Source organism: Podarcis cretensis (genome assembly GCF_951804945.1).
Source record: "Podarcis cretensis genome assembly, chromosome: 5".
NCBI classification, from domain to species: domain Eukaryota; kingdom Metazoa; phylum Chordata; class Lepidosauria; order Squamata; family Lacertidae; genus Podarcis; species Podarcis cretensis.
Window position 1 is genome coordinate 48,472,592 of NC_137174.1, and position 27,395 is coordinate 48,499,986.

Here is a 27,395-nt window from a genome sequence, read left to right on the forward strand (position 1 = left end):
TACCCCGCCCATCTGGCTGGGTTTCACCAGCCACTCTAGGTGGCTTCCAACAGAATATTAAAATACAATAGACTATTAAACATTAAAAAGGGACGCAGGTGGCGCTGTGGGTTAAAGCCTCAGCGCCTAGGACTTGCCGATCGAAAGGTCGGCGGTTCGAATCCCTGCGGCGGGGTGCGCTCCCGCTGCTCGGTCCCAGCGCCTGGCAACCTAGCAGTTCGAAAGCACCTCCGGGTGCAAGTAGATAAATAGGGACCGCTTACCAGCGGGAAGGTAAACGGCGTTTCCGTGTGCGGCTCTGGCTTGCCAGAGCAGCGATGTCACGCTGGCCACGTGACCCGGAAGTGTCTCCGGACAGCGCTGGCCCCTGGCCTCTTAAGTGAGATGGGCGCACAACCCCAGAGTCTGTCAAGACTGGCCCGTACGGGCAGGGGTACCTTTACCTTTATTAAACATTAAAAGCTTCCCTAAACAGGGCTGCCTTCAGATGTTTTCTAAATGTCAGGTAGTTATTTTTCTCTTTGACATCTGGTGGGAGGGCGTTCCACAGGGCAGGTGCCACTACTGAGAAGGCCCTCTGCCTGGTTCCCTGTAACCTGGCTTCTCACAGCAAGGGAACCACCAGAAGGCCCTTGGCACTGGACCTCAGTGTCCAGGCAGAACAATGGGGGTGGAGATGCTCCTTCAGGTATACTGGGCTGAGGCCATTTAGGGCTTTAAAGGTCAGCACCAACACTCTGAATTGTGCTCAGAAACATACTAGGAGCCATTGTAGGTCTTTCAAGACCGGCATTATGTGGTCTCGGCAGCCGCTCCCAGTCACCAGTCTAGCTGCCACATTCTGGATTAATTGCAGTTTTCGGGTCACCTTCAAAGGTAGCCCCATACAGAATAGAGTGCATTGCAGTAGTCCAAGCGAGAGATAATAAATTATGATTGAAAAGCAGTGTTAAAATACTTGAAACAAACAAACAAACAAACAAACAAACTGAAAAATCCCATATAAGAAGACAGGCAATTGCATTCTGCAGCAATATACAGCTGCCACCCTGATCCTAAGTTTGCTGAAGGGATAAATGCCATGCCAAGCAAACTGCCTTGGGAGGATAATTTATCCTGAAAGGTGGATTAAAGAACCATTACATTAAAAAGTGAAAGGGCTATAGTCTTTTTATCTAGTAAAACTGATGAACGTGCAAATATAATAAGTTGCTTAGTATCCCGTCAGGCTGTTGGTCTACATAGAATCATAGGACTGTAAAGTTGGAAGGGACCCTGAGGATCATCTAGTCCAACCCCCTGTAATGCAGGAATATGCAGCTGTCCCATACAGGGATTGAACCTGCAACTTTGGGATTATCGGCACCATATTCTAACCAACCGAGCCATTCAGCCAGTACAACACACACTCTGAAAGACAGAGACTTCTCAAGGTCTCAAGTCTATATAGCTTCTTCTTCTAGCTCTGTTACCTGTTACCTTAAAACACTAGGGCAGCCTTTGCCAACCTGGTGCCCTCCACACATTTTGGACTACAACTCCCATCTGCCCCAACCAGTACAGCTGTGCTGGCTGGGGCTGATAGGAGTTGTAGTCCAAAAACATTTGGAGGGTGCCAGGCTGCACTAGTCTTCTGGATAAAAGCCACATGGTCTTCCACTGAGCTAACAGGGTCCCCTCCTTAAAATGCTAAAATGAAAGAAGGCGGGGACTGATAGAAAGGACCAGATCAGATTACCATTTTTTTTGCAAGTTGAAGTCAACAAGAGTTTATACCTCACCCACCCAGGATTAGTTCACCTTCAACTTATCTCACAAATGATTCAGCATGTGTCCATTTCATGACACTTTTCAACAATGGGGAACCATCCAGAAGCGAGTTCACTTTCAATACGCTAGTCTGCAGCTAAGATGTATCTTGAAACACTTCTTTCATACACTTCTAGGCTTGTATGAACCCTATGGCAAGGTTGGAGTACCCTTGATTTATAATACCTCTCATTTTGTGTTGACATCTAGCCCAATTAACTATTGTTCTTGTTCAGTTTATTAGGAATTTTACAGCAAAGTACAAGGAAGCAACAAATAAAGGTTCAGTTAAACAAGCATGTGAACTCTCTAAAAATACTACAAGTGCAACCAGTTATTCAGGTTAATTATGTCTGGCTAAAAATAAACTGGAATCATTGAGCAATGTTAACAGATACTAGGACTTATGCTGGTCGCTCAACTATCAAATATTGACCTTAACTATCATGCTAAGTTTCAGGGTCTGCTTGTCAAAAAGACCAACCTTTCCGCATGCCCTGCCTTCTTTATCGCTTATTGTTTCTAAACAGCAACAAATAGTGAAAATCAGAATAACTGAACCACTATTTTCATCAATTTCTCTCTCCCTCCCCCCTCATTTTAATGTTGCGCAGGGGAAAATGCAATTGTTTTATAAACAATTGTGGTTTGTAAATCTGTGGGTGGGTGGGGACTCATACTTGGACATTTCAAGTTACAAAAAAGATCCTAGATTGAAGGGCTGGGAAAACTTGAACCTGAGACTATGGATATAGATGCTCATTAAAGACAAAATGGTGTAATCGTAACATTGAATGAAAACGCCCCCGCCCCCAATGCCCTCCCTCTGTTGCATTCATTGATCCAAGAAATCGCACGAAGAATAAGATCACAATGCAAGAAGCCATACTATTCAATCAACCTGTTTTGCAGTAGTGGGATACAGACTTCCATCTCACAGAGAAAAACACAGACAAATAATGCATGAATGGTAAAAAGCAAAAACTCACTATGGGTTCCTGATGGAGGCATATTGCAGCGAAGGATTAACACCATTTTCTTTAAGATGCATTTAAGTTGTAAATACAAACCAGGTCTTAAAGCCCAAGACTTTCCAGAGCATCTGCTGGTCCTCAAGTTTCTTACGTGGGGTGAGGAACAGGTGGCCCTCCAAATATAGCTGGACTATAACTCCCATCATCCTTGACCACTGGCCATGCTGGCTGGTTTTATGGGGGTTGGAGTTCAACAACATCTGAGTGGGGGCCCTGGATTCCCCATTCCTGACCAGAGACATGGAAGTAGAGCTCATTTGTATTTAGGAAGCAGCCTTCTACATTTTTTATTGTGTATTGAAGTCATTATCCTCCAAAGCAGGCATTCCAAAGTCTCAACAACTTCAATCCTAAAAAAAGCTCAACTACTCCGGCCGGCCCTCACACATGTTCACTTCATCAAATCTGGCCCTCTTTGAAAAAAGTTCCTGCTCCAAAGGAAAATCTTGAAAGTTGTGCTACATGCAAACACCCAAGAAGAGGTTCATCTGAAATACTTGTTTTAAACACATGAGCAAGAATGCGCCAAGCGCAGAAGCAGGGCAGACAGTAAGCTAGTGTTTTGGCCTCCTCCGAAAGATGCACAGAAAGCAAACTGAAGAGACCACAGTTTATATGACTTGGGATTGTAAGATGCTGAGCTGACCCCAGCCATCCCAAAATGTGGTACAGGCTGCTGAGTGACACTTGTTATGGAGGAAAGCAAAACTATACTGCGGATTCTCTTCCTGGCGATACCTGGGACATGCTCCACAAGAAAGAAACAAAGTTGTCTGCTTTCAGTTCCCTCTCCCTGGATTTTCGGCTCTTTGGCGCTACAGTGTTCTCATTTGAACTCACTGATGATGTGACGACAGCCTCCCACCCCCTGGAAGCCAGACCTTAAACTAAAGGAAATGAGGGTGTTGGGAAGGTTGTCGCTTTCACTCCTGCCAAAGGCCAGGAACATTTTCTTCCTATTTTCTAGAAGCAGCCAAACCACTATTAAATCACATGCTCAAAATGTCAAATGCAAAAAACCTTCTGTAAAACAATATTCATCACACCAATTTCAGACGTTCTGACTTTTGCATCGGCTCTCACCCCACTTTCCAAGGGGACACACTGGCATCTGTGCTACGCCCTTTCCCCCCTCCACTCCAGAGCTTGCCATACATATAAAAAAGTTTTTGGTCTTAAGACCATTCCTGTCTTTCCCTATTCCCTCTCTCTCTTTAGCCACACAAGATGAAAAGCCTGATCATATTTCTTAAAAACCAGTTTCTTTCATTCTGGCCTGGCTGTTCTTACCATCTCTATTTTTAGTCAAACAGGCCGCAAACAAGAACAACAATTTTGGGAGGGGGGGGGAATACAAATGAAATCTGAAATCAAAACATCTAAAGCATGGATGGCGAACCTGTGCCCCTCCAAACGCTGCAGGACTCCCATTGGCCAAGCTAGCTGGGGTTGATGGGACTTGGGAGTGTCCAGCAACATCCGAACTGGCTCTCCACTCCTAGATCTACAGTTTTAAATCTGAAAATAGCAAAATCAAAAGTCTTCAGAGAGGTGTAAGGAGGACTACATATTTTCAGTGAGTTGCAACCACTGATAGCTTTGCACTACTGAAAAGGTCTCCCTCTTGCGTAAGGTGAGGCACCTGATTTTCACTGATCCTGCCCTATCTCTGGGAGCTCTCTCTGTGTGATATCAGAACATCAGAAACAAAAGGTAGCCTACTGGTTATACTGTTCAGTAAGTGTTTTTTTAGTTTCCCACCTTGTGGGGGTCTTCTGACATGTTAGAGGCAAAATATTGGTGAAGGACTGAGGAACTCATACCTCAAGATCTGTTTGGCCTATCTCCAATGAAATCAAGGAATTTACAGCCCTTTCAACTCAAAGAGTTGTGATGGCTCAGGTTTTTCATGTGTGCTCTGCTATTTTTGACAGTGACACATTGGCACATGGAACCTGTGAAGACACGCCACTTGAGCATCTGTTTCCACTCACATCAATATAGCCCCCCCTCCCGCCCTATCTGTCAATGAGGAAAGCTGTTTACATGTCAATGACTGTAGCTGGAGATCTGCTCTTGGCTGGAATGTATTCCTCAGAATGCAAGCACCCAAAGATCACTTGAATCTCCATACTCACAAGAAAAGGCAGTGTGTGGGGGGGGGGGGGGATAAATTGCCAGTTAACAGAATAAACAAAATCATGGTTTAAAGAGAAGACCCCAAGTTCTGCTGCTGATCAAGGTGCTGAGATCATCAGGTGGTGGCAAAGGGCTGACTTAGGAGTTAGCCCTCCCCCCCTTACTTCTTATGCAGTACAATGCTTGGGTTTTGTCATTTAGCGCCTTCAATATTACACAATCAGCATTGTAATCTCTTAAAGGAAATCTCATTTATCTTAGAAATAACCAGTTTCATCCACCATGTAATAAATGGTATTGCTGCTAACACCATCCTCCCCCCCCCATTGTGGTACAAATAGATAATCCCCCTTGCATTCCAGCATCAGGGTTGCCTCAAAAGAAAAAGGTACCTATGGGCTGTGCTAGTCTAGGGTGAAGGAGAGGATGGACTTTGTGGTAGAAAGTCACCTGTTACAAGGTGTGACTGGGGAGAAGACATCCTGAGGAGTGGCATCCTGGCTGCAGAATTGCCTCTCACCTGGTACCCTCATGTTCCAACTGTGCAATCCTATACATGTTTCCTTAAAACAAGTCCTGTTTAGTTTTATGGGGTTTACTCGTCTGAAACTCAACATCAAAAAAACTAAGATCATGGCCACTGGTCCCATCACCTCCTGGCAAATAGAAGGGGAAGAAATGGAGGCAGTAAGAGATTTTACTTTCTTGAGCTCCATGATCACTGCAGATGGTGACAGCAGTCATGAAATTAAAAGACACCTGCTTCTTAGGAGAAAAGCAATGACAAACCTAGACAGCATCTTAAAAAGCAAAGACATCACCTTGCCAACAAAGGTCCGTATAGTTAAAGCTACGGTTTTCCCAGTAGTGATGTATGGAAGTGAGAGCTGGACCATAAAGAAGGCTGATCGCTGAAGAATTGATGCTTTTGAATTATGGTGCTGGAGGAGACTCTTGAGAGTCCCATGGACTGCAAGAAGATCAAACCTATCCATTCTTAAGGAAATCAGCCCTGAGTGTTCACTGGAAGGACAGATCCTGAAGCTGAGGCTCCAATACTATGGCCACCTCATGAGAATAGAAGACTCCCTGGAAAAGACCCTGATGTTGGGAAAGATGGAGGGCACAAGGAGAAGGGGACGACAGAGGACGAGATGGTTGGACAGTGTTCTCGAAGCTACTAACATGAGTCTGACAAAACTGTGGAAGGCAGTGGAAGACAGGAGTGCCTGGCGTGCTCTGGTCCATGGGGTCACGAAGAGTCGGACATGACTAATTGACTAAACAACAACAACAACATGCACACAGGACTGCAGCTCACGAACTCTGATGGGGAGCTGCCACATAACTTGCTGATGTCCTATATTCTTCTAAGCTTGTCAGGAATGCATGTTTTTGATTAAAGCATTCCATAATCTTTACAACTCATGATTTTAGCTGGCATGTATTCTTCCCCACCTCCATTCTCCTAGAAACTGTGTTTAAAAGAGCACAGGACTCCAAGAGCAGCAAATGCAATGTATTCTGCAAACAAATGCTTCAACTGACAAACTCACAGCTGTTGCACACATCCCAAACAGCTAGATTAGGGCTCTTTTGGACTCGTTTTGCAATGTGCAAATCTAGTGCATGTATCCTTGGTGTTTGCACCAGAAACTCTTACTGCACTGTATTATTTTCTATTTTAAGTGGGGTATGATTTCCCCTCCAAAGGAAAACAAAAAAATGTATTATTAAAGTATGCAGTTTTAAATAAATCTGGACCTCTAAGACTATTAAAAATTTAATTTACAGCATGTTTTGTCCCTTGTGGAGCAAATTGTGAAGCCATTTCACAAAGTAAACTGACAACCAAGCCTCAAATTGGGCAAAACAGAAAAACTTCAATACAGTGACAGGCAGGATGACGTTTCCCCCTGCCCCCAAAGTAAGCCCCCCAAAAGCAGGCAATCAAATGAACAGAGAAGGAGTGCTTTTTAGGCATAGAACAAATCAATCAGATGTTTGTAAAAGCTGCTGTGGCATATTAGTTTGACATATAATTCTAGTGTCAATTTTTATGGCCTATTTGCTTTCCTAACAGAAAGAATAAATGCATGGGACTTTTTGTGCATGTGTATATGTGTGTGAGTGTCTGTATAATCATTTATTATTTAGGTTATACCACACCCTTCAAAGGTATTATCAGGGTGACATACAATCAAATGTTATTGTGTATAAACGGGAGCCATTATTCATACATGCTTTTCCAAATGGTAAAATCTGTCCTAAGTACCTTTTGTATTTCGCTCTGAGATAACACATGTGTTTGATTAGCATGACCCCATGTATGCATCACACACACACAAACTCACCATGCCAGAAAGAAAGGTTGTCAAACATTGCTGTTCAGTGGTGTACACATGCAATGATACTGTATCATTGCTGAGTGTGTGACTCAACAGTATTTCAGTGTTTGCAGAAACAGATGGCCAAGGAGGTAGTAACAGCAGCAAAACCAAAGAAAGTCTGCAGTACAGGAAGTATTAAATCCCCCAGGGTCTCATGGCACTAACCCACAACTGAGCACAATGTGAAATTTCACCTTGCGCAGCAAGGACTGAAAGGATGAAACATTGTTCCTCAGCCACTTCTGGTAAATGCTCCAGAACTGAATATGGATTCCACATTTCCACAAAGCTCGACTTTGTGCTCTCTTGCTCCCTCAAGCAATAAAAATCAGGACAGGGCTGATTTGGATCAGTGCCACAATGCTGGGGCGGGACAGTTGTGACCCCCCCCAAAAGAAATTACTGATTCTGAGGTGCAAATCTGCCCACTCCCACCACAGTCCCTCCCACATACCTGCAGTGGTGGGTGGTATTGATTAGGACTGGGAGGTCTGAAGGCAGTCAGTCAAGTTGTAGTCAAATTTAATGACAAGCAGAGCCAGATTTCATGTCAGACAGCCAACTAATTCTAGTGTTGTCCCCAACCTCTTCCCTGGTGAGCTCTGCAAAGGAAACACTGGTGCCACATTCCCACCATACAGGTAAAGTAATAGAATACCACTTTGAACTCTCACAGTTTCCTCCAAAGAATTCTGGGTGTTGAAGTTTATTGAGGGTGCTGAAAGTTGTCCATTTCCTCACAAAGCTACAGTTTCTAGAATTCCCTGAGAAGAGGGAGTGATAGTAAAACCACTCAGGGAATTGTAGCTCTGGGAGTAGAATAGAGGTCTCCTAACAACTGACAGCACTCTTGACAAACTATGGGGAAAGCCATGACTGTCTCAGGTGGGATCCCAGTGCTTTAAATATGTGGCCTGAAACTAAGGAGGCAGAAGGCAGTCAGCCAGTGCTAATCCCTGGACTGGTTGTAGGGCAAGCCAAGTGGGGCTGGCTGGGAGCAGGCTTGAGGTGAGTCAGACAGCGCCCCATTCACCCAAATGGACCAGCCTCCACTCCCCAGATGCCGCTGCCCTTGAATTCTTCATCTTCCCCCCTGTACAGATCTTGCACGTCAGGTCCCTTAAATTCCTTTCAAAGACAGTTTACTTAACAGTCAGCTGATATATCTCAGCATGAATACAGAGCACTAAGGCACCACCTTCTAATTTCAAGCATTCTGCATAAATACTAATTAAGAGTCAGTAACTCGTATTACCAAATAAGATCATGACAGGCCCAGAAACTCCCGACAAACGCCCTTCTTGTTTTCAGTGATAAACAAAAGGCCATTTCCCCCCTGCCCATGATTGTATTAGGATTTTGGAGCATGTTCAGTGTATGTTGTAACACTGAGCACCACACACATGGGAATTCACTGTAGGAAATTTACTACTCTTGACCACAAATAAAATAAAATGAGCTACTTAGTGGTATTAGTTCTAAGCTTCGTTTGAGCAAAGTTGTCAAATATGGGTTCTCTAGTTTTACGTAGGGGAGGAGATGGGTTTTTTGTTGCCTGCCCCCAATGGGAAAAGAGCAATAGCTTTCTTGGTTCCTCTCTAGTTGTCCACTGCCAAAGTAATCCTTAATGGATTAAGTTTTGTGAAATAAATGCTGCAAATAGAATGTGGGCTGAGATCATTTAAAACTCATTTCCCCTGTGACCCCTTGAAGTCCTGGAACCTGTCAAGTACAGTCAGCCTGTTTGTTCAGTGTTAGGTTTTCAGCCTCCCCAGATACAGAAAACGGCTTGTTTTTCACATACTTTCTCTGATGGTATTATGAAAAATGACATTTTTCACTTGATTCCATGCACTGCAATAAAGCTCGCAATGGCGGAAAACAGTCCACAGTTCATCCAATACTGGGATGGTGTTCAAAGAAAATATATTTGAGCTTCAAGTATTTGAAGAGAAGAGATCCAAGAATGGTGAAACAATAGCGTTTAGTCATAGCAAAGCCCTAGTTCATGTGGTATTAAAGCTGTTATTGAATGACATAGTTCTTTCAAAGGATTCACCAGGGTGCCCAGGACATTTGTTAGAATTGCAAGAACTGGAGGAACCATGACGTACAGCATTTGCCCCAGGTGGGTGATTTCTTATCACTGTTAAGTGAAAAAACCAGAACTTCCTATTGGATCACTTGGCCAACCAGGGGCTATATTGAACCCACCAGCTTTGTAGATTTAGGACCAGCCAACTAAGACAATAGTCTTAAACCTGGCGCTCCCATATGCTTTATTAAATTAACGAATGCACAACACAGCAGGAAAAGAAACTATCACCCCCAAGATAGTAAGGTTTTTTGTTTTTTTTAACAGTCACCACTTAACGGGCAAGTTATGCATCTGGAAGGAAGTGCGCTGCAATAACAAAGACAATGGGTGTGAGATAGCCCATCTGGGCAAGTCTGCAGTTTCCTGTGATGTGGCGAAACCAGCACGCAGTGTCTCATTGCAACTTTTGGATCATTTTTGAATTTCTAGATAGCTGGGGTATGGAAGCTACGAGGAGTGCCTATAGAAGACCTGAAAAGCATCATAACTAATGCTCGTTATTTAGGCTTTTCTTGTGCTTACTTAATTTCTTCCTAACCACAATCAAATGTTGCCTTGGGCCAGCTGAGGCTGATGGCAGTTATGGTCCCATCTGAAGGGCACCAGGTTGATGAAGAATGCCTTACACACAATCTAACCTGGGAGTTGTGACCAACTGCTGCCTCTCATTACCTGCAGAGTTTCTCAGTGCTATCTGTTCCCTTTTCTCCAGAAGAACCACTTCCTTTGTTACCTTAATGACCCATAGTTTGGAGGCCATCATGGCCCTGTGCCTGGCTAATTCAGCAATTGAATCCGTGCTGGATTTTATTTGGTTTTGGGGTATGTGTTTTTTGCTGCAGATAGGAGTCCTTTTAAGTCCCTCTGCTCCCCCACCTCCTGCCACCACCCAGAAGTAGCCAACAAGAATGCTTTATAGCATTTTGCAGTGGTTGACTCATGTAACCATCTAACAAAATACTGTTTGCATGTGATCATCGCACTGCCACAAAATCAGCATCTTTCCCCATGTTTACTGAGTTAACATGCTGGGAAACCAGCCACAGGAACTTCATTTGGAGCTAATCTGAGCTCCCTTTGATAAATGCGGGGAAATACCCTTGCTTTTGTACAGGCCACGCTTCTTGTCAGCACAATAAGAAATAGCTGCAAGCCTGAAAGCGAGGCCCTACTTTGTTTCTCAACTTATCATTCACCATTTTGCCTGGAAATGATCATAATAATGACACTGTAGCACAGCACTTGCTGGCACTGGTTTTCTCGATCAGAAATCTACAGGTTAGAAATCCAAGACGTTAGAGTTACAATTGAACAGTTATGAGTTCACAATTATTTTCATCTTCCTTGTGAAATTATTATAAATACAGTCGTACCTTGGTAGTTGAACGCCTTGGTACTCGTACGTTTCGGCTCCCGAGCGACCAAAACCCGGAAGTGAGTGTTCTGGTTTTCGGACTTTTTTGGAAGCCGAATGTCCAATGCAGCTTCTGCTATTGTTTCCAGCATGCCTGGAAACAATTGGAAGCGAATTGGAAGCCGCGCCTTGGTTTCTGAATGTTTTGGAAGTTGAATTGACTTCTGGAATGCATTCTGTTCAAAAACCAAGGTACGACTGTACATAACCAGAGGTTAATCAGTATATTATTATAAACACGTAGCCAGAGATTAATCAGACTGAAGCAGGAAGGCTTCAACTTTAAATAGTTAAGAAAATCTTTATTTCAATGTTGATAGTGCTATTTAAGACTAAATCAGCTACATTTCTTGAACTAATTAAGGGTAACACAACTCATCAGCCTTTTTGTCACCTTCACTGTTTTGATGTGTGTGTGGCGGGGGTGGGGAATCTTGGTTTATTAGACGTTTCTTTTTAAAGTAATTAATGTTAATCAAAAATCAAAAATCACAATCATCAGCTTTTGCCTATTCAATTTTATTTAAAGTAAGTAAAGTACACCTGCAAAATAAATGAAGATTCCAAGCATTTCACTAAAGGAACATCAACAGAATTCTGCAGATTTCATTCCAAATCCCAACCACACAGCTGAGGAACTGAGACTGCAGTGCGGGTATCAATCCTTTATTAGCAAGTCCCGCAATGACACAGAACAGTCTAATTTAGACTAGTGGCACAGCATTCTAGGCAGGTGCTAGGACACAAATTCCCTCCTTGGTCTTAGCTTTAGCAAAGTCATGTAACTGAAAGCTAGGGTCCCATAGCTGAGCTCTGTTCCAGGATTGTGTGCTGCCACCACCAAAACAGTCCCAGGACAGAAAAGAGCCGGGGACCTCAGCCTCCACTTACAATCAAGGCTAGCAATGAGAAGAAGCTCGTAGTGCCCTTGATATGTCAGTGTGATGGTCTGGTGTATCATGATCCATGGTGTACCCACCAGTGGTGTAATGGACAGAGAAGCCTTCCCCAACATGATGCTCTCTAGATGTTTTTGGATGACAATTTCCATCAGACCTAGCCAGCAATGGTCAGGAAGGATGGGAATCATGTCCAACTGGTTCTGCAGGGTACCAGGTTGAGAGAGGTTGGGGTGGTATTTGTCTTTGACCAGGAAGACCTGAACTTCCTTCAGCTCATTGGGTAGCCCTTTAAGCAGCCACTCTCTCTGATGGTCTAGTATCTCAGTGCCACTGGGAGATCAAAATAACCCTATGTATGTGCTTCTGGGAAGACAACTGGATATGAATAAGTGCAAAACTGCTTTTAAACTCGAGGACAGTAGTTTGTGATAGGGCCAGGGAGGCTGCAACTCAAAGATCAAATAAAGTGTGATATCCATCAGGCAAAACTCCTAAAAAAGAAATGTAGATGGGATGAAGGCATGTCTTCAGCGGTTTCTGCCTTGTATATAAACCTTTCACTTTTCAGCTCACAGTTACAAAAAAGAAAATGGGATAACAACAATAACAATTTGTTATTTATATGTTGCTCATCTGACTGGGTTGCCCCGACCACTCTGGGCAGTTTACAACATATTAAAGCACAGTAAGATATCAAACATTAAAAACTTCCCTATACAGGGATGCCTGCAGTAACAGATAGAATGTCCCACACTACCTAAAATCCACCTTATTCAATCTAGCACATAATTTATACAAGCCACAAGGGCAAGATACTTATGCAAGATATCCCCATGCAGCCATGAATGCAAATCCATGAGCACTGAACCATTCATATGCAAGGTGAACCTGCTAGCAAGGAATCAGTCCAGGCCATTGATTGCTGCCTTGCTAAAATTAATGTGGCATCAAGCATCTTAGGTACTTGTAAACATGGGTGGGTGAGACTCAAAAAGCCTTCCATGAATAAGCCTCAATCATTTTCTTGCATTTTGGGGTATAAATCAGACCTTAATTAAAAGATGCTAAGAAGTTTAAAATGTTACCTTGGAGGCAAAATGATGAGCTGGTTTAATCATAATTCCCTAGGATTCATATTAAAGCCAAGCCTCCCACAACTTCCTACATGAAAGGGTGTTGATAAAAGGCATGAGAAAAACAAAACAAAGAAAACAGTTCTTACCTATTGTTCTTCGAAGATCATCACACTGACTAATATGTGGAAACTTCAGAATTTCCCTCCACTTTTTGCTTTTCCCTTTGCGCTTTCCTCCACCCCCTGCAGGAGTAGAAAAGAGATTGAGATTAAGTTCTTTATTGTATTCAGTTCACATCTTTCCTATTCTTCCACACATCTCAGCTGTGGGACGCAGATGCACGCATGTGCAGAGTGTTCAAGGTTTTGTGTTATTGATGTACAGTAGTTGGATGGGGAATCATGAGCACATCTTCTTGGCCTTGCATGAATAAACTGCTGTGGGCAGTACAAAACACCCCTTTTGCAGAAGAAAAACTGACAATGCTCAGAAACCCACCCCAAACAGGCAAAAGAGCTATACATCCCCCCAAACAAATTTAAAGACCTATAAAAAGGAGGCCACAACTGTCAGAAAACAGGACACATGCATAGTCCATCCCTAGCTGTGCCGGAACAAGAGATTATTTGCCACAGTACAACCCCAAAAGGAGCTGTATGAACCTGCCTCATCAAAACCTGCACTATTCCAAATGTATGTGTAATCATACATATACAAAACCAGAAAAAACATTAGGGCCCTGCCAAGATCTCCACTCTGCCCCCACCCCAGACTTTTGGCTTTCTCTTTTGAAATTTCATATTAGAAAATATTTGGCCAGTCAATGAACAGAAAAGGTAGCTGTTCTGCTCCTCACAATTGTGGTAGAAAGAGTTAGTCTTGTGTCCAGCTGGATGAGGTCATTAGGAAAGAACAGCTTTACAAGTGACATATAAATAAAGTCCTTGGAGAAGTCAGATACCTATATCATGCATTAATAACAGAGAGTTAATACGAATTCCTACCTATCAATGCATTACCAAATTAATGCATTAAAAATCAGACAGAGTCGTCATATTTGGACAATATCATCAGATTCACCCTCAGAGCTGGCATGTCTGCATGTACAGAGACACTTCCCGTTTTGGCATGGATAATTTGCTTCGAAAATGATCTAGCGAATTTCTGACACTTCCAGTCTCATTCCACCTGAAAGCTATTTACAGGTCCCATTGACTGTTCCATCTTCAGGTTCCTTTATTCCTCAGTCATTGCATTCATCTCCTGCGCACTTTTTATTCAAGAAATATATCATTCTGAATCACTCTGTGTTTCTGGAATTCATTACAGATGCATCTTCCATGAAATTCCATCACATGCCTTTCCTAAACTCTGCATTTCTATCTTCTAATACACACATCCCTGTTTCTTCAGTTTTATATGCATATGCGCGCGCACACACACACACACACACACACACACCACATTTCTCCTCCTCTTCTCTGTCTTGGAGTCTTATCTTGCTGTACTTTTCACAGTTTTAGAAAGAACTCTACTCTCTGGTTTTAAAAATCACCCTGGGGAATTCACAGAGCTACATAAACACTAATTACTGAACAGAATACAAAACAGTTGGCTAGAGTGTCCTTATCAGACTTGGCAATCTGTAGACTCCTTTACTCACAGCAGTAAGGAGAAGATGGAATAGCTATTACAAGTATTAAATACTGAAGAACAAAAGCAATGAAAAGCAATTATGGTGCAAATTAAGCAGAAGCAAAAGTTGTTACTATGTGAGCAAGATAGGATGAAAATTAATCTGGGTGAAAAAGGTATGCACGGGCATACCAAAATGATGTGTGGTTTTTTAAAACATGAATGTCTGCCAAGATTGGGGTGGGGAGAGGCTGGAGTTCCCTAGTTACAAGCATGATTGGTGCACAGTATAGCCAATGGCTTCTCCCCTCTTGTTCCTCGTCCTACAAAAACAGCAGCATCAGTTGATGACTCATTTGCTTGTATCCGAGCGTAATATAGCGGCACTCTTGAGCCTGTGACGTCTTTACGTTAAAGATTCCAATCAACTGCTTTAATCTGTCTGACCTTTCCAGCTTGCAGCCTGTCTCTTGAAAACCATCCTCGCTTGGCTCGCTCCAAATGCAGTTTGGCACGACGACGAGTGTACGTGTGCGTGTGTGTATGTTTGTGCGGGTTTGTGAGGACTTGAAGGACATAATGCACCGAGACAGCTGAGACAAGGTAAAATTGTCTGGCTGAGTGAAAAGCTAAAAGGAGGAATCTTGCTGGATACAATGGTAATTGCAGAGGTGTGAAAATGAAGGCTGTTCACCTCTCACTTTGATTCCTGCTGCCATGTTCAAAGGCTCACTAGGTTTCCATTGCAGCTTTTGCCACAAAAAAACTAGGTAGAAGAACCATACTGTATGCCTCAGTTTTACCATTTGGGCTTGAAGTTAACTGAATGAGTCTGACACATCAGGATTCTAGCTTGCACCATTATGGGGTGGGGGGAATATGCCACTGAAGGGAGAGGGAGGGAGGGAGAGAGATCTGTGATTTTCATTAAAGACTCAGCATTTGGACAGAGCTCTTTGTACTGAGTTAAGCCACTCAGATACTCTCACTGAGCAACAGTGCTAAAAGGATCAATAAGCAAGTTTTAGTGCTCAGCTGTGATCCGCATGAAATAAAGTTGTCATTAGTAGATATGTGGGAATTCACTGAATGGATGAAGAAATCTGACTGTTTAATGCCTAATTATGGGTATGGAAGTGGGGCTGGACATGGCAATCAGTGAATTTTGCAGCAACAGCAGAGGGTACGTAAAGTCCAATCTAATACACGTGTGTGAAGGAGCTGCAATGTACCTGAACTGGTTGATTACCACCAAGTAGTTGGAAGAGGACTATTCCAGTGGCTAATTTCCAGTGGCGAGAGCAGTCAAAACTAGCCTGAAAGCTGTCTATGTTAGGAAATCTCTAATCTCAGATAAGTGGATTGGGCTGAGGTTATTCAGCTGGAAAGGCTGGTGGTGCTTGAAGGGTTAAAATATGCTCCTGTTCAGTGCAAACTGCATCAAAACAGCTGAATCCTAACAAACACAACAGTGAAACCCCATTTGTGTAAACCCCAGTATTCCCCGACAACAAACTAATGGGGCCAAATTTTCCCCACGCTCAGCCTAGAAAGCACTGGAAAGAGAACCTTATCTGTAGTGGCTCCCACCTTACAAAATACCCTTCTGACAGATATACTGTATGGCTGACTCCATCACTTGCAATATTTTAAGAAACTTTAAAAGAAACCCCTGGCTTTTACTTGAAGGTGTTATTGAATATGCTGCTGATGCAGTCTTTTTGCCATTTAGAAAATATTCTACGCTTATTAATTTTTTATGATATTTGACTTATTGAGCTGTATTATGTTTTCACCCATGTTGTACACTTCCCTAATATCTTTTTATTGATGAAAGGTGGTATAAAAATAAACGATCTCCCCGCAACCTTTCTTCTCCCAGTACTTATGTCCTTGCTTTCAGCATAGGAGCTCAGCTGAGAACAAAAGGACTGGGGGGAGATGGCAGGAAGATTACTTTGAGCAGGTTAGCATCCTACCACTAGTGTGCTTTCCCCCCCACATCACACCCTCCCAGTTCTTGCTTTTTAGAGGATTAGGCAGACCTGTATTTAAATCAACCAGATCCACTGTCATCCCCTCCAAGTTTGGCCTTGAACGTTCAGTGCAGACAAAGTTCGGCGCAGGTTTGTTTTTCACATCTACACAATTTCCGACGATGCAGACAAACACAGAGAGCTCTTCCTCTCTCAGTGGCTGGTGACATGTCTGTGGGAAGGAACCACAGCTGGCCCAGAGTTCTCTGAACAGTTGCTGCCTTGGGACCAGACCACTGAGCAGAGGTTCTCACGTAGCTCCAGCAATGTTCATCAACTTGGCGGGTCCAACGGACATCCTTTCCAGGACCCAACTCCCCCCCACCAAGAGATGGTTTTCAGGTGCACTTGTACTCACATCTACAACTGAATTTCAAACGCGTCCATTTAAAACGAAATCTCGAAAGATAGAAAACAAACTGGAAGCCTTTTCAAATGCCTCAAAGTCAACATTTTCTCAGAGACACACACACACAGAGAGCCTTTTGTTTGCTCTCGTGCCTGGTCCTCAGGTTAAGACAGCACTGGCTCAGACGGCTTATTAACAGTTCTCATTACAGAGTCTATGTGTTTGTCTGGGAGTAGATAAAGGCTAAGTCTCTTTGTAAATAAAGGCAGCTTGGGGGATTGACAGTGAACAGATGTTTCGGTGGAATCCTACCCAGCACTTAATGATGCGATGTCAGAGGTCACAGGCTTAATTACCCAACGAATTAATGTTGATTAATGGCTGTTCCTCTCTTGTAATGTTGTTCACATCAACCATGATACCATGTGTTTACAAAAGGATGCTTTTATGGCGGAAAATAAACATACTGGAGAAGAATCCAGTCCCCAGAGGCAAACAAGGGACAATATCTTGGTTCCACGAAGTCAAGAGGGACTCCGTTATTGCTAATGGAAACTGGGATCCACGCTGAGACTGTATTAACTCCAGTGGTTTCTGAATAAATTCCTTGGGGTCAATTTTCCCCCACCCCTTCAATATCCTATTATAATCCATAATTAATTGATTAAACGAAATTAAAAACATCCACACCGCAATTACGGCTATATCAAGCAAAAAAAGCCATGCCATTTTCTTGGGTGAAGGGGTGGGGAGACATTTTATTATAGGTTGGTTCTCAAATTTACGGATAAAGGATTTGAAAAGATGTTGTCTGGACAACTCCAGGTGTTCCCAGATGAAACTGATTTGTTAGATTAGTCTGGTTTTAGGCATAGGATTCACACAGATATTGCTGTCATCACCCAGACCTGTCTTAGAAATTTAGTTGTATGCTCTAGAGAGATTTGGAGTGTGATCCTATGGATTCTTGTGGACTTTGTTGTGACTTTTGGCAGTGTTGACCATGGTACCCTTTTGGACCACCTCCCAGATGGGAGTAAGGATACCTTTCCACAGTAGTTCTGCTACTTCCTGGATGGCTGATCCCAGGAGGTGATGCTATGGTACTGTTGCTGTTCTTTGTGGAAATAGCACTATATCAGGCATGGGAAACCTCTAGTCCATGGGTGTAATCTGATTTACCAGGCTTTTTAATCCAGCCCCTGGCACTCTCCCTAAGCCATGCTCCTCCCCAAACATCTGTCCCATTCTGAGAAAACCAGCCATGCGGGAAGGTATCACTTTCTGCCTCACTACTTCACTTAGTTTCTTTGCTGCAGGCTGCCCTTTCTCAGCACTCAGAGAGGACATTAAGCCATGCAAAAAGAGGGAATTCAGCCCTAGAAAAAGAAGAAAAGATTCCCAACACATCCCCTACAAGGTTGACTTGTTCCTCTCATCCTTTTTATCACATTCAAAAATCCCAGAGATATGGGGTAGAGCAGGGGTCAGCAACCTTTTTCAGCCATGGGCCGGTCCACCGTCCCTCAGACCATATGGTGGGCCGGACTATATTTTGGGGGGAAATTGAACAAATTCCTATGCCCCACAAATAAGCCAGAAATGCATTTTAAATAAAAGCACACATTCTACTCGTGTAAAACCATGCTGATTCCTGGATCGTCCGTGGGCTGGATTGAGAAGGCGATTGGGCAGCATCTGGCCCCCGGGCCTTAGGTTGCCTACCCCTGGGGTAGAGTATTATCAGTATGCTTGTAACACCCAGCTCTAGTTGTCCTTTGTATCAAAGACAAAGTAAATTATTTATTTATTTATACCCTGCCCACCCAGCTGGGTTTCCCCAGCCACTCTGGGTGGCTCCCAACAAAATATTAAAAACACAATAACATAAAAAACTTCCCTAAACAGGGCTGCCTTCAGATGTCTTCTAAAAGTCAGATAGTTGTTTATTTCCTTGACATCTGATGGGAAGGCGTTCCATAGGGCAGGCGCCACTGAACTTGTATCTGGAATCACTAACAGGCTGGTTAAGGGTGAATAACTTAAGAGAGACTTTGATAAGGGGCGGGGATCTTGGGCAACTCTCTGGCATGGGAAATGCATGTTCCAGATGGGCTTCCATTCTCCCCTCAGGAAGCATGTTTTGAAGTTTGCAGATATTCTTAGATTCTGCATTGCTATGAGATTCTGAGGTGAGGGCTGTGGACCAGAGTGCTTTTCCTCAGTTACAGATGCTGCCAGCAACCCATGCTGATGGAAGATTCATGCTTGGGTGACCTCCAAACCCGGCTACCATAACATACTCCATGTGAGGCTGGCTTTGAAAATGGTCCAGCAAATTCAACTTGCACAGAATATTGTGCCAAGAGAGGGTACTGATGGTGTGTGTGTACCTGTTCCTAGCACCTGGGCTCCAGTATGTTATCACTAATTCTATAGTGTTACACAGCAGAGATTGTGTTGGAGGCTGCAGTGAATGTGGATGACATTGCTCAATGGCGACCATGTCAAGAGCCTTGACAGGCATATGGCTAGCTACTGAAGCAAATGAGGATGCTGGACTGGATAGGCTTTTGGTCTGATCCAACAGGGCTGTCCTTAATTAACCTTTAGTTTCTATTGCACAGGTGCTGGATTATGCATTGTCACAGATAATCAGGTATACTTCTGGTTTGGCTTCTTGCACAGTGGTGGCAGGAAGGGGTGTGACAGCAGGGTTGGAACAAAAATGGCACAACAGCAGGTGGGCAGAGGGGAATTGTGTAGCTTCTTACAAGGGTGCTTTAAAGATCAGTGAGTTCCCATTAGTTCAGTCCATTTAATTAGGGGCATCATTTAAAGAAAAAGGGAGTAGGGGTGAGGAACTTGAGATGAGGTGGGATTGTAGGAGGAATCTTTAGGCAGGAGACTAGAGTCACCTTTCTTTTCAAATGAAGGCAGTATTCAGTTTATTCAGTTGTGACATTTCACAAATATACACAGAGAGTTGGTGGTGGGAGGGGGAAACCCCAAACAAACCGAGTGTTAAATTACTCTGCTAGGAGGAAACAACAAAGCATTTTTAAAAGTAGAAACGCTTCCTTCATAGAGGAAAAGCTTCTTTTTCACAATTTGGGTGGAGCTTTTGTCCTGCTGCATCTTAAGTCTAAACAGGAAATGTCATCATGAAAGAACAACAAAAGAGGGGGAAATTCTAGTGGCACATATTATCTTGCTAACATATGGGGAATGCAGCCAGCAACTGCCATTGTCTGGATTCTTTACGACAGAAACTAAGACTTACTTCAACCAGGTTTTAATTCTGAACATAATGTGACAAAGCAGCCTGCAAATGTATGAATGATTCATTACTTCTAAAAATTCTTATGTTTCTTGAAGATAGATTTTAGATGTGATTTCATCACTCACTCCCCCCAAAATGTCACAGCCCCATATTCAATGTCCCCTGCCATCCCCGTGATTCAGATGATATAAATATTTGTTCTTAATATGGGGAATGTGAATATTTCAGCTCTGTATGCAAGACCAAAAAGAAAAAGAAAAACATCCACATTATTTACACAACTACTTTCCTTGTACAGATTTTCTGAAGCTTGAAGGAGTCCCAACTTCCCTGAAAAAAATATATGCTTTTGGCTCCAGCTCCAGGCTGTCATGTCTCCACTTCTGCATTTGACAAACCTGCCTTGATTTTACTCTCTGCTTTTCCATTGAAGGTGCTTCTGTTATGAGTCTCTTCTCTGACAACCGTACCAAGCAGCTTGTAGAAATACGTAGGCATTTCATACTGAGTCAATTCTGAGCTACACCACATACATTGCTCCTTTTATTTTCTATGTTCAGGCCGTGAGTGCCAATGCTTTTGTTGCCAAAACAGCATCACTCATGCTCAGGAAGAAGTTGGCAGGTATGTGGGGAACATAAAAGTACAAAAAAAAAAATTACAAGTGGGGGGAAACTTAAGGAGATACACACACATACCCTGCCACCAAAAAGAGAAAAACAAATTAGCTCAATGAGGACTGAGCTTGCACAGTGGGTTTGGTATGCTGACTGACTGTTGGGGATAAGAAATTAAGAAGGGGAAATAGAAGAGAATAGCAGGAATCCTGAACAGGAAGCACTCTACACAACCACATTTTGTTTCGGGTCTCACGTGCTGCAGTAGAGCTGCATTTTGGAGCCGAGGTTTTCAGCACACTTGATCATTTGAGGACTTGATAAGATTTCCCACATTCAAAAGTCCAATTTAAGCCCTTGCTCCACTCTGATCATCTTACCAATACTACCATAACAGAAGATTAAGCTTTCCTCTAGTTCCTGATGTGAGATTTACTGTCATTGGTTGGGCAAAAGCAATCGACGTAGTAAACGGCAGCAAACAGACAATGGCAACACCATGGTCCATTAATTAAAATAATCAGTTCAAGACTACTTGAAATTGTTGGCAGAGACCTGAATGCACCTATTGTTGCACTGCTAGATCATTATACTGACTTCCTATGCAGCATTCCTCTCCTGGAGGAAAATGGTACCAATTGCAGTATTTTTTATTAATACAGACTGCTTACCATCTTCTGTCTGTTTTGTGGATTGACATTTATTTTTAGCCTGGTGGAAACCACACCCATGAAATATCACTTTCAGAATAATACTAAAACAGAAAGGTGCTCTTTTTAGATGCTATTTCCGCTTCAAAAACTTGTAGTGTCAATCGGATGCTATTGGCACTCTGCTTCTCCCATGGAGGGAGAGAACTATATGGTCCAAAAGCAGCAGCAGCTGCTGTGTTTATGGCACCTTTCTTCTTCCTCAACCCTCCTCTTCCCTCCCCACAAGGCCAGAATGGCATCGCACAGCTCCTGTTTCAGGCAGGCTAGAGCTTTGAAGAGGAGAACTCCCGTATTGGAATCAATGTGGGTCAAATGAATTAGTGACATTGGACGTGCTGAGAGGCATTATTGATATTAAGACACAGGATAGAAATATGCCTTGAAATAAGTCTTGGATATAAGGATCAACAGCAAGTATTAATAAAAAGGACCTTTTAAAAAATAGGAGCACTGGTTTAAAGGGGCAACACGGCAACATTTTCTTCCACAACTCGCTTTACAAATGGTGGGGGGAGAGGAAATTCACAACCAAAAAAGGCCCCTCTCAAAAAAAGATTTTTAAATAAAATTTGCCTCATATCTATAAATGCAAATTTAGACAGAATGTGGTGTTTGCCCACTCATTATGGAGATGTACTGGGGGGAGAGAAAGGGTTAATAGGCTGACCAATAAGAAAGCCCAGGGACAGAGCCTAACTGTGTTTAAGGCTCTACACAGGGGTTTTGGCAGTTAGTTTGGTTGGTTTCTTGTGGGTGGAAGGCATAGGAGTCAGAGTGAGTTAGAGACAGAGGAGAGACGGATTACAGTGTTTCAAAGTATTTAAAACTTGTTTGCGTTCACAATAAACTGGAATCTTTGTTAATACGTTACAACCTGACTGAGTCTATATTACCGGGGAAACCTGGTTGGTGGCAGTGGAAAGGATAAGCCGTGGTGGTGCAGAGTCAATAGTCCGTGGAACGACCAGGGGCTCTGTGCGAACGCCACACAGAATTATTATAATTTAAACAGAAATACGTATCCTTATACTGAATAAGACCATGAACAAGTGTCAGGGATGGGACTGAGGAGGAATGGTGAGGACCGCCCCCCATCTCCTGCACTTTCCAGAGAAGAGGGAGACAGTATAGATTTACAACAATGGTTTGCAGAAGGTCATAGTATAGAGGCTGCAGAGGGGAGAAGCTGGGAAATATTGGGAGAGGAGCAGGAGGAAGAAGAAGAACCAGGGGAGAGACAACTGAAAGACTCAGTGTCTTTAGAAAGCATTCCAGATTCCCACCCCCCACCCCCCCGTCCCAGGACCCAGCAGTAACCCTGCCAAGCTGTATTTTTATCAGTGAGAATTAATAGGAAACAAATGGCCCACAACCGATAAAATTAGGCTACTCTGCTTCTGAGGAAAAGGAAAAGGATTACAAACTAATCGGGCAGCCAAGGAGGTGGTTCCCTGAAGTAACGTGCTGATGATCATAAGCTTGGAGGCAAAGCAAGGATGGAACAAAAATTCAAACAGGTTGGAGTTACGATGGTTGTTTTGAAATTACAATGCAATGTAATGTTGCATTATAAGCGGCAACTGTGAAATACACACACACACACACACACACCAGTAAGGTTCCCACTTCTTCCAATGTTTTCCACACCAAAGGCTGAACAGTACCACCAAGGATATGGAGTTAAGGAAGGTTCTTACAAGCAGCCCTGTAAGAACCATGTAAATGATCACTCTATTAAATACATAGCTCTGTTTTTTCCTTCTTTAAAGATCCCAAGTCAGCTGACAAGAGACTATTATATATACACTGAAGCAGAACGGACAGTGAAATAAGTAGCAGCAAGGTTTGTCATGGTATTTGAAGGCTTCAGAGAGGGGAAGGGAGGGAAGGGATGTTCTTCTTATTCAGACATAGGCAAACTCGGCCCTCCAGATGTTTTCAGACTACAACTCCATTCATCCCTGACCACTGGTCCTGTTAGCTAGGAATGATGGGAGATGTAGTCCCAAAGATCTGGAGGGCCCAGTTTGCCTATGCCTGATCTTATTTATAGTAAATAATATCCTTATTGTGAAGGTGCTCCTTAAGTGTAGGAAGAACACAGCACTGTGGATCCAAGCAGCAGTTTTCCAGCTGTTTTATCCACAGAGTGTTTGTCTTAATGGTACTTAACAGTTACAGAGCACTTCACATTTTATTGCATACTAAATATTAATTAATTCTCATGGCACTTGTGTGCAACAAGCAATTACTATTGTGGTTCCATAATCATTAATCAAAGATCGTCGCAACGGTCTTATATATGCATAACCTGATGAATTTCCCATGGCATGGTGCAAACATGTTTACTCAAAAGTAAGTCCCATTTATTTCAATATGATTTACTTCCAAATAGGACTGTTATCTTTGGTTAGCACACCATAGTATTGTGGCTGAAGAACAGTAGCTGGCAAGAATATCCAAGTCAACCCATTAAGTTCCATCCATTTGTCCCTCATCCAGCAGGGCTATGGGAACCTGTGGACAATTATCACTATCCTCAGATCTCTTTTAGCATTTCCTTGACCCTTGGCAAAAAGATTGACCAATGACAATTTTGCAGATAATGTATAGCAGATGCAAATAGTGATGGAAGAGGTAAATAATTCCCTTGCTGTTCCTTCATAGTTCCAATTTTACACATTGATTACCTCTGCACACTCACTTTAAACCAAGTCATTCACCATGTTTTTGAAGAAGCCTAAAATGTGAATTTACACCCCCCCCCCCCAAATAGCTCAGAGGAATGAAGAATGGAAAGTAACCTGCTCACCCACCCATCTGGTCTACTCTAACTTGTGTAAAATGGACCAGCTTTTCTTACTGTCCCACCAGTGCTTTGCCAATTGCACTGACTCCCATTCTGTTTCCAGGTTTGAATCACAGTGCTGATTTTGACCTTCTGGCTTTGGACCAGAACATGTGAAAGATCACTTGTCCATACCCTCCAACATGCCCCAGAGCAAAACCGGGATGTGTGTCTTTCAGGGCCGTGATGTCAAGGGAGCCAGGTAACTTGCGTGAGAGCATGGCAAAAATGGGATGTCTTGCTTAAATTGGGACAGTTGAAAGGTATGCTTGTCTCCACATGTGCTTGTCTATACATTAAAATCCCCACCAGAGACCCTCATTCAGGTTCATCCACCATCTGTGGTACTGTGCCCAGCTACCAGGTAAAGGGGTCTTCTCAGTGAAGGCAATGGGAGTGCTATACTAAATGCCAGGGGGAACCACAGATGCAACAGCTTCTAGCATGTTTCACAAGAGCAATGTCTCAGCACTTCTAAAGGACCCTTGCACAGAAGGGCCGAAGATGGCCTGTTACGACATTTCAATCTAATGAGATATTTCACAACCTAAATTGCAGCCACAGTGACACATGCTTAAAAAGAGCGCTCTCCCTTTGATGCCCTGATGTTTCGGAGCCTTAGTAGTTTCCACATCTGCTTGTGTGTGTTTTTAGAAAAGAGCTGAATGGAAAAACTCATTGTGAACAAGCAACTGTAGAGGGAAAGGCGGCCTGGCGATTAAGCACACAATGCAAGTGCATTAGGTCCACTGCCAAGAGAAGCTTTGAGGTCTCACCAACAAGAACAGCCTGTCCTGGGAATAGCTCCGTTTTCCTTCACTTTCTCCTAATCCCTGACCCATGAAGCTTCTCCCCTGCAACGCAGAAGCAGCAGGGGAGGCAAGGCAAGGATGGCTGTAAAGAATTAGCAGGGCAGGGGCATTTTAGGAGTGGCTGTAAAGACTGCTAAACAGGAATGAGAACTGCAGGGGAGTGGATCGGCTATTTCTCCCCAAGCAAGACTGGCAAGCAGGATCCATAATTCATAACCTATATGGATCAGCCTATTTCTGTCTGCGCTACATTTGTATGTGCTCATCTGTCAAGTGCGGACCTGAGCTAAGGACTACTTTGGCAGCTGCCCTGCAGCTTGAGAATCTGTCCTACTTATCATCTCTTGGCGGACACACAATTTACAAGCTCATCAGACAAAATAAGCCCTCGTGCAAGGGTTTTATTGTTTCATTTTATGGAGGGGATTTGCTGGGGACATCCTTTTTGACATGACCAAGCTTCCAGGTAAACCATCTCCCCAATATTCCTTCATGCCCTCCACTAAAACAGAGCATCTAGGCTCTGCTTTGCTTTCCACAAAGCATAGTGCAATCACTTCTGCAAAACATCTTCACATCATTAGATAACCATAACAGGACTGTGAAGCACTGCATATTCTCCTGTCTTTCCACCAGGACACACTAATGTGCTATGAGTGAGCTGTAATGTATGCCAAGGCAAATTAAGTGGATGGGAACATGGGAAGCTGGTTTAATGCAAGTTAGACTGTTGGAGCATCTAGGGCTGTCTACTCTCACTGGCAGTGGCTGTGCAAGCTCTCTAGAAGAGACCCCTCCCACTACCTTCTCTATCCCAATTTTAATGGGTGATGCCAGGAATTGAACCCGGTATCTTCTGCATGCATGACATGTGCTTCATCCCAAATAACTGAACCCCCCCGCCATCCCAAGTACCCATTAATCCCCAAGTCCTCAGCCACCAAGGTTGCTGCCTTGTTGTGTCTGCATGATTCATCGTTTTCACCTTCCAGTCCCCCGTTGTTGGATGTTGCCAACTCTGCTAGGTCTCTGCATTGGATGTGGGTGGATCACTCCATCACTCCCAGTGCAGAGAGACAGCATAATTAGCCGCAGTTAGGAGACTCTACCTGTTGCTTCTTTGGATGAGTCACAAGGAGAACAATGCTTCAGGCAGAAACAGAGGAGGTTAGTTTCCTCCAAGGTTTGATTGTTCTGCTGCGGGTCTCTAGGGCAACGTGTATGTTGTGGAGTTTCAGCGGAGGGAGCTGCTATGATTCAAAGGAGCAACCATTTTCTTGGTTTTATTTCTGCCACGGACATTGGTGACCTCAAAACTAGATTACTGTAATGTGCTGTACGTGGGGCTGCCCTTGTATCTGGTTTGCAAGCAGCTAATGCAGAATACAGTGGGTCAACTGCTCAGAGAAGCAGGTTACTAGCAGCATGTTACTCTGCTTAGATGCCAACTGCTTAGAGAGCTCCGCCGGTCACCAATTTGCTACTGCACCAGGTTCCAGGTTCTTGTATTAATCCACAATGCCCTAAACAATTTGGGCTCTAAGTACTTCAATGGTTTTTGATGAGGAACTTTGGGCAGTCCCACAAGCCCCTGAAGTTTGGCCTGCCTTTACCAGGGACCAAACCTTTAGTGCGGCAGGCCCTGCCCTGTGGAACTCCTTGCCAACAGAGATTGGGCAGGTGTAAACCCTGCTCCATTTCAGATGTCTCTTAAAAACTGTATTCTTCAGATAGTCTTTTCAGACCTGAGATCCTTTGCCAATCAGTTTTTATTGGCATGTTTGATGCTCTTAATGTAACATTGTGTTTTGAGGTTGTATACTGCCCTGCTATATTTTATATGAAAGTGCAATTTATAAATATTTAAATAAATCAATACATTTTCCAACCCGATAATGAGCTCTGCTTTGCTTGCGAAAGCTAATAAAAGCCACAACCATCAATGTGGAAGAGGCTGAACGCATTCCAGAGCCCCAATATCTATTGCACCCATTGGTGTGCTTAGAATACCAGAATTCCTGTTCCAGTTAACCCCAAACAAGCATGCATGGATCCAGGAAATTAGAACCTTACAAATATGTGCAGCAAAAAATGTTTCCTTCTCAGAAAAGTTTCCATGAAGCAAAAAGCAGTTAAAAATAGCTAGCAAGAATAGCATCTGCATCAACATTAGGGTATAAATAACAAAGTCCATCACGTTCTCATGCATTAACGAATAATCTAATCAGCTGAAAAACTCA

The 27,395-nt window shown here is 43.3% G+C and overlaps 1 protein-coding gene and 1 long non-coding RNA gene across 3 annotated transcripts in view; one reads left to right on the forward strand and one right to left on the reverse strand.

Moving 5' to 3' along the window:
• GRK5 (G protein-coupled receptor kinase 5) overlaps positions 1-27,395 on the reverse strand; it is a 147,294-nt gene that overhangs the window by 86,042 nt on the left and 33,857 nt on the right. For both annotated transcript variants that reach the window (XM_079976714.1, XM_079976713.1), the window contains exon 2: positions 13,009-13,104. In XM_079976714.1, the coding sequence (XP_079832840.1) occupies positions 13,009-13,104 (96 nt within the window). The remainder of the gene's footprint in view (positions 1-13,008; positions 13,105-27,395) is intronic.
• Positions 19,563-26,989, forward strand: LOC307216469. Its single transcript, XR_013839100.1, has 3 exons — positions 19,563-23,012; positions 24,408-24,545; positions 24,998-26,989. It is a non-coding gene; the product is annotated as an uncharacterized lncRNA (long non-coding RNA).